The 11969-nt window shown below is 41.0% G+C and overlaps 1 protein-coding gene across 1 annotated transcript; it reads left to right on the forward strand.

Annotated features, from left to right (window-relative positions):
- Nucleotides 1–3272: 3272 nt before the first annotated feature.
- On the forward strand, nucleotides 3273–7078 carry LOC121304584. The gene is made up of 4 exons (XM_041235787.1): nucleotides 3273–3461; nucleotides 4231–4381; nucleotides 5841–5952; nucleotides 6393–7078. The coding sequence occupies exons 2-4, from the start codon at nucleotides 4289–4291 to the stop codon at nucleotides 7049–7051; spliced, it is 864 nt and encodes a 287-aa protein (XP_041091721.1). The 5' UTR covers nucleotides 3273–3461; nucleotides 4231–4288; the 3' UTR covers nucleotides 7052–7078.
- The last annotated feature ends 4891 nt before the right edge of the window (nucleotides 7079–11969 follow it).

The raw sequence follows: 11969 nt of genomic DNA on the forward strand, positions 1-11969 counted from the left end.
GAATCAACTCCCCAGTAATGTTGTTGAAGCTGACACCCTGGGATCCTTCAAGAAGCTGCTTGATGAGATTTTGGGATCAATAAGCTACTAACAACCAAACGAGCAAGATGGGCCGAATGGCCTCCTCTCGTTTGTAAACTTTCTTATGTTCTTATGTTCTTATGTTCTTATGTTTTGATTGTATCATGTAAGTACACATGAAGTTCATTGTAACTATACATAATAACATTGTAACATTTATTTACTAAGTAACTACCCTGTAAATACACAGTAATTAGATATATTGAATGTAGATTGTTACCCTGACTTGATTATAAGTCTCACGTTCAACACCTGTGTGAGTCCACCAGTTGAAAACTAGGGTGCAAATCTAATAGCATGATTAACCAGTGGCTGACAGAATAACCCGTTGTTTGAAAACTCCTTTTGAATCCTACTTATAATCATTTTATTGTGAAAGAAAAAATAAGCAGTTTTAAGAAAGGACTTGAAATAACCTCGGGAAGGCCTTGTGAATTCCAGTAAGTGATAAAGGCCTGCCCAGAACTGTAAAATGTAAAAAAGCACAATTATTTTTTGTCCTGGCGGTAAAAAAGGGTTCTAAAAACGAGAGCCAGCACGGTTTAGGGAAACATGTTTGGTGGTGTAGTCAGCTGTTCCTGTTTTTATTGAAGACTGAGACAAAAATTATCCGTGCGTTCAACGTTTCTGTAATCACGTGTAATGCTGAATGTTTTTATTTTATATCCTTCCGTTGTTATTAATAATTGCAAACATCGTAAATAATCATTTAAAAAAAAACTGCAATTAGTTAGTCCTAATAGAAAACCTGCACGCTCAGACAAAACCTGTTCAAGCCGCCAAAACTGGACACGAGTTTTTGGAATGAGAACAAACTGGACTGTCATCACAGTCTGCTGAGCATAACTTCAAAGCGTTTACTCCAGTCTTTAATTAACTCTGATTTTTTGAGATGTAAAACGGAGGGGGGAGGGGGGAGGGGGGAGGGGAGGGGGACGGGGGGGGGGGGGAGGGGGAGGGGGGGGGAGGGGGGACGGCAGCAGGGCTGGTAGGTGACATACGCTCTTTGCAAAGGAGCTGAGTCTTTTGTACAGCGGTATCGACGAAATACTTTAGTGCTAGAAGTCCCGGGTTCGCACCCGCCCTCCGCCTGTGTGTGACTGTGTGATGCGCCTGCCTGCGGGAACCAAGATCACTATATATATATATATATATATATACACTACTATATATTTGCTGTGCGTGTGGGCACGCGTGGGTGTGCGTGTGAAGTAAAATGTGATCCTTTTATAGAGTGAAAAGCAGAAGCATGCTAAATAAATGTTTATTTAACTGTATTATACTTGAGTATATTTTATTTATTAAAGTGGTGCATGTTTAATAGCATGCTTCCCCTTCTCACTCTATAAATTAAAAGGATCACATTTTACTTCACACGCACACCCACGCGTGCCCACACGCACAGCAAATTATTGACATTCAAAATGAACACAGTGAATCCCGCAAGTCATTTTAAACACACCAGAGTGGTTTCATTACATGGGAAATACCAGCCGTACGAGTACCACTAGACTTGTCACTATTGAGTCTCTTTTGTATATATATAAAAAAAAGAATATCTTAAAAAACACTAAGCACACTGAAACAATAGGATATAGGTATTGACTTCAGTGTGTTGAATTGCTCCAGACACACGCAGGGTCTTTCACCAACAAACTCCTCTGATAGACTCAAGCCAGATCTCTCCTTAGCTTAAAGTGAGACGGGTTTTTAAATTGTACCACAGTGCCATCTGTTGGCATGATCTGGTATAAACCACTTTATGCATTGTCTCTAATTACATAGTAGTTATACAGTAAATCAATGCGTACTTTGTGCAGTGGTATTATGCATCGTTACAATGTACTTAATGTATACATTGTTTTGCATGCTCTATGTAAGTACACAATTGTATCAGAAACGAGTGGGGATGGGGAGCGGACGGCTGACAGCACTCGTTTCGGAGGACGCGGTTGCTCGTCTTCATCTCTGCCGAGTGAGTTCGGGGGTTGCAGCGGTGAGCCAGGTTGGAGATTCCAAATTGGAAGAAAAATTTGAAAATAAATACAAACATTTTTTTTTTAAAGGATTAGGGTTATATCATGCAACAAACGTACACATTGTAACTAAGCACAGTAACATTGCAATCCGTGTGTTTTGATTATTGCAATTCCTTGTTTGTTGGGATCTGTCACTAAACTCAGAAGGCTACAGCTTTCTCACACTCCTCTTTCACCAGTGCTCAGGTCCTTACAATGGTTGCCAGTGATCGAGCTACACAATTGATTTAAAAGTTGCTGTAATAACTTACAATGTCCTTCATTGATTAGGGCCATCCCATCTCCAAGAACTACTAACTCTGTATAGCTGGATCCTTATAAAAGTTTACCACAACATTTTTGCACCATATTTTTGCTCTTTTCCCATGGTTATACAATGCTATGTTATATATTTACCATAGTTGTATGCCTCACTGTATCTCTCTGTGCTTCACAATGCTTACCTATGCTTTTACAATACTTTTGCTGTGCTTTATTCCACATTTACTATGGGAGAATTTTATATGAGTAAGCTTTGAGGGAGACAGGAAAATCCTTTTTTGAGTAGAACAAATGCTCCACCCAGTCATTCAGCATTGTTAGTAAATGAATCAAATTGAGGGTACCGCTGAACTTGTGAGACGGATTGCTCATTAAAATCCTTAGCATATTTTGAAAGATGAGTCAATTATCTATTAAGGGATACCAAGATATTAAGTGAGCAAGGAGTCTGAGTGAAGTCACAAACTCCCCATCCCCAGCTGTACTGCTTTCCTTGAAAAAGTGCTACTTGTCATTTCACTACTTGTGAAATGACCTGTGCTTTACCGTGCTTTCGCTGTGCTTTATTACACTTTTCTATGCTTTTACTACTGGAAACTTTTAGAAGGGTAAGCCCAGACAACAAGGCCAGCACCTAGAAGGTGTTGATTTTCAACAACCGCTGTTTTTTCTCAAAGAAGAAAAAAGAGAAGCAAAGTTGCAAAAGCTTACTAATGATTATATAATTATGACCCAGTGTGGCGGTTCTAACCAATCCTTACAAACCTTATCTTTAGTGTATTCTTTGTGCAAGAGCACAGCCTTGACTCTAGGGCTGGAATTAAAGGTATGCAAAGCTGTCAGAACATGCACTTCATCACTCACTGTAAATTTCCAAGACATACCCCGACACGATAGGTTTTGTGTGCCCTTGGGGCTCGACCAATCGCAAGTTTGACAAACTCACATTGCTTTCTGTCTTTCTGGAGTTATGGCAAGTACAGAAACAGTAAACTATTTGGGAAGATCTGTTGTTTTATCGCTGGGCCTTCGCAAAACGGCATCTGTTCATTGTGACAGCTTCCATCTTCCTCTATATTGGTAAGTGTTACAAACTAAAAACTACTGGATGAAATGGCTGAGTTGTCTATAGCAAAAGGGAGGCTATCAGAACTTAAAGAATCTTACTCTGTTTAGCAGGAATTTTTGCATGCATTCCATCTTGTGTTCATTTTTGCTGCAGGTCCATTTGAATTTAAGCTTAACACTTTTTGATGTTTATTTAGAAATGCCGAACTGTGAGTCATAGATTCCGAGGAAAAACAAAAAGAAAACACTTTGATTTTTTTTTTTTTTTTTTTTTTTTTTTTTTTTTTTTGTAAAGTGCCCTGGGATTCTGTGCATGAACAGCACTATATAAAAGCACATTTTATTGTTTTATTGCATAACAAAATAATAACATAAATGTTATTGTCTTACCTGTTGTTCACATTCCTATATAGGTCTCCAATGTGGAGTTTTGAAAGAAACACATACATTTTTATTTTAAAACATGGTATTGTGTATTACACTAGTTTAATGACATCTCTGTTTGCAAAGCTTGCTTTCAGAGAGCGCTGCACTTCATTGGTCACGTCCCCATCAACAAAGTCTTTTCTGTTATTAACCAACCAGCTGCTTCCCATATTGACTGTCTAGTAACATACTTTGAACCAGAAGACAGTGCTCACTTACTAAAAGGAAGAAATAATCATGTGGTTCTTTCAATACTGCACACTTAAGCAAATAGAAAATAGAAGTGCAACGTTTTCTAGGCTGCAGTTGCATGATGTTGCAAAACAAGTTCCTGACTGTGTCATTGTCATCGCAGGCTTTCCTCTGCTGTCTCCGTAGTTAGGAGGTGCGAGGCTCTGATTCTGTGAGAAGTCATGAACAATCGCTCCTCTATATCCTGGTGGTTGGGTCAGCTGGGGCTGTCGCAGTACAGCAAGGTGCTGGAGAGAGAGTATTATGGCTTAGAGGTAAGATATGGTTGGGTGGGCAAAACCTTGTAATGCATCAACATTGCCTCTCAAACCCTCTGAATGATAACTTCTGCTTTGCAATGATTGGGAGTGGAGATGCCTCGTTCCTTGTGCGTGATTTGACACAAAGAGCAGCTTCCCTGTGTCAGCAACACAGCAGGAAATACACAGTTTTGTGTTAAATGATTTGTGTTAAAGAATATCCTTTCAAGTTTCTTTACAAATCTGATGAGTGGTTGTCTTGTTGTAAAAGCGTGCAAAGCATACATATGTATTTAGGCTCAGTGTGTGCGTGTCAGTGTGAGTGTCTCAGTGTGTGTGAGTGTGTCTGTGTGTGTGTGTGTGTGTGTGTTTCAGAGCCTTGCTGTGTGTTTCAGGGTCTCCTGAGTGTTTCAGAGTCTCGCTCTGTGTTCCAGAGTCTTGCTGTGTGTTTCACAGTCTTGTTGTGTGTTTCAGGGTCTCCTGTGTGTTTCAGAGTCTCGCTGTGTGTATCAGAGTCTCACTGTGTGTTTCAGGTTCTCCTGAGTGTTTCAGAGTCTTGCTGTGTGTTTCAGGGTCTCCTGAGTGTTTCAGAGTCTCGCTATGTGTTTCAGAGTCTCGCTGTGTGTTTCAGGGTCTCCTGTGTGTTTTAGAGTCTCGCTGTGTGTATCAGAGTCTCGCTGTGTGTTTCAGGGTCTCCTGAGTGTTTCAGAGTCTTGCTGTGTGTTTCAGGGTCTCCTGAGTGTTTCAGAGTCTCGCTCTGTGTTCCAGAGTCTCGCTGTGTGTTTCACAGTCTCATTGTGTGTTTCAGGGTCTCCTGAGTGTTTCAGAGTCTCGTTGTGTGTTTCAGGGTCTCCTGAGTGTTTCAGAGTCTTGTTGTGTGTTTCAGGGTCTCCTGTGTGTTTCAGAGTCTCGCTGTGTGTATCAGAGTCTCACTGTGTGTTTCAGGTTCTCCTGAGTGTTTCAGAGTCTTGCTGTGTGTTTCAGGGTCTCCTGTGTGTTTCAGAGTCTCGCTGTGTGTTTCAGAGTCTCGCTGTGTGTTTCAGGGTCTCCTGAGTGTTTCAGAGTCTCGCTGTGTGTTTCAGAGTCTCGCTGTGTGTTTCAGGGTCTCCTGAGTGTTTCAGAGTCTTGCTGTGTGTTTCAGGGTCTCCTGAGTGTTTCAGAGTCTCGCTCTGTGTTCCAGAGTCTCGCTGTGTGTTTCACAGTCTCATTGTGTGTTTCAGGGTCTCCTGAGTGTTTCAGAGTCTCGTTGTGTGTTTCAGGGTCTCCTGAGTGTTTCAGAGTCTTGCTGTGTGTTTCAGGGTCTCCTGAGTGTTTCAGAGTCTTGCTGTGTGTTTCAGGGTCTCCTGAGTGTTTCAGAGTCTCGCTCTGTGTTCCAGAGTCTCGCTGTGTGTTTCAGAGTCTCGTTGTGTGTTTCAGGGTCTCCTGAGTGTTTCAGAGTCTCGCTGTATGTTTCAAGGTCTCCTGTGTGTTTCAGGGTCTCCTGTGTGTGACGGATGCTGATCTCAGAGAGGCCGGGGTTGAGAACCAGTCTGACAGGGAGCTCATCCTCTCTCATATCAAACATCACAATGAGAGCCAATACAGCGGTAACAATGGCAGACACTTTAGTCTACTTTAGGAAGACAGCAATGCATCCATATATATTTATGTTTCCCGCTCCCTATAAAATGCTAAGCTGCTATGATTCGTAATTATCAGTAGACAAGTATAGGTTGAGCTGAGGAGGCTTGTGAACTACAACAAGCATACTGTGTATATATATACTGTGCTGTAGAGCTCAAGAGCCTTCTGTTGGTCTGTCCTGATGCAAGTCAATATCAGGACCTATTCCCCAAACTGTCAGGACTGTTTTAGAAAAGGTTAGCTGTCTCTCCTTTTTTTCAAAGCAGTATTTAACATAAGAGAATGTTATGTTTATATGCTCTTTAAAAACATTCCATCAAACTATTTGGGGGAATAGAGCCCATCAAGTAATTTCTAAGGGGCTTCACCTGCAATTGTCTTTATTCTCTTGTGCTGCTCTCAGGAGGAGGCTCACCTGGCTCCCACTGTTCTCCAGCCCCGAGGAGGGTAACTCGGAAGCACTCCCTCGGCTCCTCCCTGGACCTGCTGCGCTCTCCCAAGCGTTTCTCCGGTCACGGCTTCAGCCTGTTTCGTCAGAGCATCCTGCCCCGACTGTGCAAGAAAGACAAGACCTCGTCCTGCATCCAGCTCCCCACCTTGCAGGAGAGCCAGAGCACAGCCACCTCAACACTGAGACAACCCAGCGCCCTGCAGAAGAGCCAGAGCACAGCCACCTCAACACTGAGACACCCCAGCGCCCTGCAGGAGAGCCATAACACAGCCCCCTCAACACTGAGACACCCCAGTGCCCTGCAGGAGAGCCAGAGCACAGCCACTTCAACACTGAGACACCCCAGCACCCTGCAGGAGAGACAGAGCACAGCCACCTCAACACTGAGACACCCCAGCGCCCTGCAGGAGAGACAGAGCACAGCCACCTCAACACTGAGACACCCCAGCGCCCTGCAGGAGAGACAGAGCACAGCCACCTCAACACTGAGACACCCCAGCGCCCTGCAGGAGAGACAGAGCACAGCCACCTCAACACTGAGACACCCCAGCGCCAGGGTAACAGACACAGCAAGGGCAAAGCCGCTCACTGAGCCCCTGCACAATAGGTAAAGCACACAGCCTGCTCTTCTATCTATCTATCTATCTATCTATCTATCTATCTATCTATCTATATTCATATACATATATACATGTATACACACAAATACATATGTATACACACACACACACATATATATAGCTAAACTTTAGCTGAAAGATCTTAAAACTATTTGCATTGTTTAAAATATATTATGCGTTGATTGCTTTTGGATTTCTGAGTTGTGTAACAGGGTGCAAGAGGAACGCTATTCAAGTGCAATGCTAAGTTGTTGTCGTAGTGTAGAGATCCTTGACTTCCACCACAACAGTTTCATTTCTCCCTCCCATCCCCAGTGATCTCATTGCTCAGGTATTGCACTCAACCACATGCATTTTCAGCTCCATATAAAGCGCTGTAATGTGTAATTATCAGTTGGAGGCAAGTATAGGGTGAGCTGAGGAGACTGCTGACTTCCTCAGGTGATGAAAGAGAGTGGGAGGGAGAATTCTGTGGGAGCCTCAAGCCCAAGCGCTTTCCTTTGCCTCTCCATTCCCACGGGACACTGTGTGAGGTGTGTGCGTGCTCATGCAAAGTGTCCGCCCCCCCATTGATTGATTTTTCTCTATTTCAAAACTAGTGCAAACGCTTATGGAAGGAAAATACATTTTGGAAATATATTGCCATTTTAGTCTTTAATATTTTTGAATGTTTATTTCTTGTTTTTTTTTTTTCATTTGTTTAACTGCTTTAAAAGAATTCACATGTCAAAAAAATGTTAGTGTATTATTTATATATGGTACAATATAATGAAAATATATTCTATAATACATTTTGTAATCTTCAATATATTGAAATATATAAATCAATATATTACATTCTATTTATCAATATATTAAAATATATTCTCGTTTCATCAGGGATAACACCACTAGTAGTAAATATTGTGATAACACCACTAATAAAATTGAACTAAGACATTCTAGTTTGTAGGAGTCCTGATTATCATCTATCGCATTTTTTATTTAGTTTATTTATCATACACAAAAATTTAGGTACATGTGCAATATATATATATATATATATATATATATATATATATATATATATATATATATATATATATATATATATATATATAGATAGATAGATAGATAGATAGATAGATAGATAGATAGATAGATAGATAGATAGATATTGTATTGATTATGACATTTTAAAATGTTAAAACATGTGTGCATGAGAAAGAGTTGAATGTCAAAGAAACACAAGCTCTCAGATATTCCCTCTGCAAAAATGACAACCTCCCACTGAGAATAATCACAAGGCAGGAAACTGCTCTGTAATCACCTCCCTGCAGGGGTTAAATGAATCACTATAGTCATGCTGTACTCAACAGCCCCTCGCTGTGATTGCTGCATGTGTTCTGCACTTCAGTTAAGCTAGCCGATCGGAGTTGCGTTCTACGACTGCCTGTTTGAATGCAACAAAATACTCTGCACAAGTATTTACAGTATGAATTGCATTTGGAACAGTACCTTGTACTTCCAGACCCTGTAGCCATGTCCTTTACACATTGTGTCAGTATGTGTTTGCAGACATTAATCTTGTGCAACTACTAGTCCCCCAGGCCAACTATTAACACGCTGCCCCCCCTTTGATTCACACTATCATGTGAGAGCCATCTGATCCACAGCAAAGCAAAGCAAAGCAAGGCAGTGGTGGGAGACGGGAGATAGGAGAGGCTGCTGTGCTGTCAGCCCCACGGGCAGGACACTCCTTCGGCAAGCAATGCTGGAGGTGCCGTTAATGATTGAACCCTGTGCATAACGTGCATGTTACTGTAGGAGTCTGGGAAAAGCAAGCTGCAAAACTATCCGGCACGTTTATGGTAGCGTTTCACGTGCTACAGTGCATACAGCAGTTTCAACTTCCCATGCTGGAATCCATCGCTTTAAGCCCTGGGAGTTTCCTAAGCAAAGCTCCGCACTTGAGGAACGGGCGCACTGTGTGACTGTGGAGCTCTGACATCACTGACTCTATGCAGTAAAGGTGCGGAGCTCTGGCCTGGGTCCAGGTGTTTATTGTACTAGCAGGCTGCAGCTTTACCCTTCGACCTTGTCAGTGAGACAGTCCTACTGACAGTCCCAAGGTGGGGTGGAGTGGAATGACCCATTCTTCCAGGGAAAGGGGTGTATCGTGAGTGTGTCATACTGTTCTAGCCATTTAACATTTGCCCAGTATCATTTAAACCTTTTGTGTATATCCAAAATCCAAAACTCTTTTCCTTTGATATATACGTGTGTGTATGCATATACTGTACAGGAATTGCAAGTCCTCAGCCCAAGATATAAAACTGTATTTTATTTTGCGCTTTACACAGGGTTAGGTTATCACACAATACAGTACTTACTGGTGACTAAGCACTCTTTCACTCTGCTTAACACTGTGCCGTACTGCATTCAGCTTGTGTGAAGCGGTTCATGACATCACAGCCAGTCAGCTTGAGCTGTGCAGAAGATACGTATAAAAAAATACTTAAAGACACGACAGAGCCCTGCCTCCGACATTGCGCAATTAGAGAGCGCGTGGATGTTGAGTCACGATCGAAATACGACTGACATATCGTGACATGCAACCGGTGCGTCAGTAGTGCAACTTGTGGGTGATGCTTGCGTTGCAGCGTCGAGTACAGTGCGTGAACTGCAAAGCAGGGAGGGCGATCTGTTGCATTATACTGTACTGTTTTTGTTTATCGAGCCACTAAGCATAAAACCTACAATTCCAACTCGAAATAAAATTGCAGTGAGCGGTAACGACACACTTGCAGTATGTGATTTGGAGGCGTTCTAGCTACACGGGCTATAAACGTGTGCTGCACACCATCTTGTTATCTTAGCTTGATAAGGGGCTGTATAAGGTCAAGTCGCTGTTTAATATAAGCGTGTAGTGATAATGATCAGCGGCTGTGCCCTCACACTTTAACTGCGTTTCATTTTTATATGCATTTTAAAATGTAAAAATTGGGCATGAAATATATATATATATTGCGAGAATTTCTTAAAAGCCTAGTTTGAGTCTTTTGCCAAATAAAAAGTGCAATATCTTGCCTTGCTCCCTATTGGTTTAGACATCAATGGTTCAGCCCAAGAAAAAAAAAAAAAAAAAAAGGTGCAGTCTATATCGCTTGAGCAATTCTAGATAAAAAGTCGAGCGTGCACGATCCAATACTAGCTGTGTGCTCGAGTATGTGGAGGTGGAAAAAAGCAGGATTGTTGATTTTATTAATTTTTTTTTAAAACGTGTGCACGCAAACGTGGAACCGGTAATGGTCTATACGGGTAAACCAGATTGCTGATTTGTCTGCATTGTGTTGCTGTTGCGATAAAATAACTAAATGCGTTGTGTTTGCACTCCTGTGCGGTCGTTGTTGCGAAGACAGGCAATTTAAAAGGGGGCGGAATTCAAGGAATGCTGCGGAGAGAGATACCTCCTTGGAAACTTAATTTTGCAGGGCTTGTGAAGACTCGTCGCTGCTGTGCGTTCAAAGTGTATTTGGGCATTTTTTTTTAAAACGAGAAACAAAGTTTCACTGAAGTTGCGTTTTTTGTATTACTTTTCAATAAGTTGTAGCGAAGTCTGTGGGTCACGTCAGGTGAGAGTGAGGGCCGTACAAAATATAACCAAAACACGACAAGGTGGGTCGAACAGGTAAGTGGTCGAAACGAATAGAACAGCCGTGTTTGTCACCGGGAATTCAAAGGTATAAAACAATATATACTCTAGTGAAGAAAAAGAAAGCTTTATCCAATAACTCCAGTCATTTCGAGTGGAACTTTAAAAATAGCAATGGAGAAATCGAGTTCTTCTATTGCTGATTGTGATTATTGAACTCTTGTCAGTTGGGGAAGGTATACAATTTTGAGGGTTTTTTTGAGTTTTTTTTTTAAGAGACAGCGTTTACTGTCACAAAAATGATGTAACTCACGGAAAAACCAAAAAAAACAAACAAACAAAAAAAAAAAACATATTTTATATAGGATAAAATATATCTACAAGGAGAAGTTTGAAAAAAAAAAAACTTTTTTTTGATAATAAATGATTATTATTATTATTATTATTATTATTATTATTATTATATTAATAATAATATTATTATTATTCATATTAATAATAACACAAAAATCGAAGATATCGTGTTTTTATTGTCTATGGGACTAAAATATTTAACCCTGATTTGTAAATGTAAACACTACATTTCAAGTTAGTTAGTGTGTTTATATATATATATATATATATAATATATATATATATATATATATATATATATATATATATATATATATATATATATATATGTGTGTGTGTGTGTGTGTGTGTGTGTGTGTGGCTTTGTTTACAATACAATGATACAAGTAAGCCGCTATTTCCATGGATGTGGGTGGGTGTGTGTGTGTTTTATCCTGCTCATTTGTCCTAATTCAAGGCTGCTGTTGTACAGTGTGTGTGCGGTAGGACGTTTTGGCGAGTTCCCTCCACTGGGGCTAGCGCTTCACAGTAGAAGCGTTTTATACACCTCGTCTTTGGTGGATGCAATAGAAGGAGGTTTACAGATGATACAAAGTGTGCGCTCTGTCGCTGTTGCTGGTATCAGGCTATCCATCAACGACTTTAAAGCACTCATTACAAGTAGATTCGAGAAAAACAAAAGAAAGGGAAGTTAGAAAGACTTATTTACAACTTTTTCTCGAGATTCATTTGCGATTTAAACGCACACGTGAAGTTTCGCTGGCGCTGTGTTGCGGTTTTCCATTGAGTCATCCTGTTATTAATGTACTGCAGATTCAGGAAGGAAACTAGAGAAACGCCACCAAGCTATAGAAAAAAAAGTCGAAATAATTCCATGTCCTGATTTTGTGGTGTCATTGGCAGGTACTGTATCCTGTGTGT

The sequence above is a fragment of the Polyodon spathula genome, chromosome 38 (genome assembly GCF_017654505.1).
Source record: "Polyodon spathula isolate WHYD16114869_AA chromosome 38, ASM1765450v1, whole genome shotgun sequence".
NCBI classification, from domain to species: domain Eukaryota; kingdom Metazoa; phylum Chordata; class Actinopteri; order Acipenseriformes; family Polyodontidae; genus Polyodon; species Polyodon spathula.

What these genes read in the sequence shown, in the direction of transcription:
- LOC121304584 (XM_041235787.1), top strand. Translation starts at nt 4,289, where the DNA reads ATGAACAATCGCTCCTCTATATCCTGGTGGTTGGGTCAGCTGGGGCTG. An exon ending in GAGAGTATTATGGCTTAGAG is followed by an intron (nt 4,382 to 5,840) that starts GTAAGATATGGT and finishes TGTGTGTTTCAG; the next exon opens with GGTCTCCTGTGTGTGACGGA. An exon ending in CAATGAGAGCCAATACAGCG is followed by an intron (nt 5,953 to 6,392) that starts GTAACAATGGCA and finishes TGCTGCTCTCAG; the next exon opens with GAGGAGGCTCACCTGGCTCC.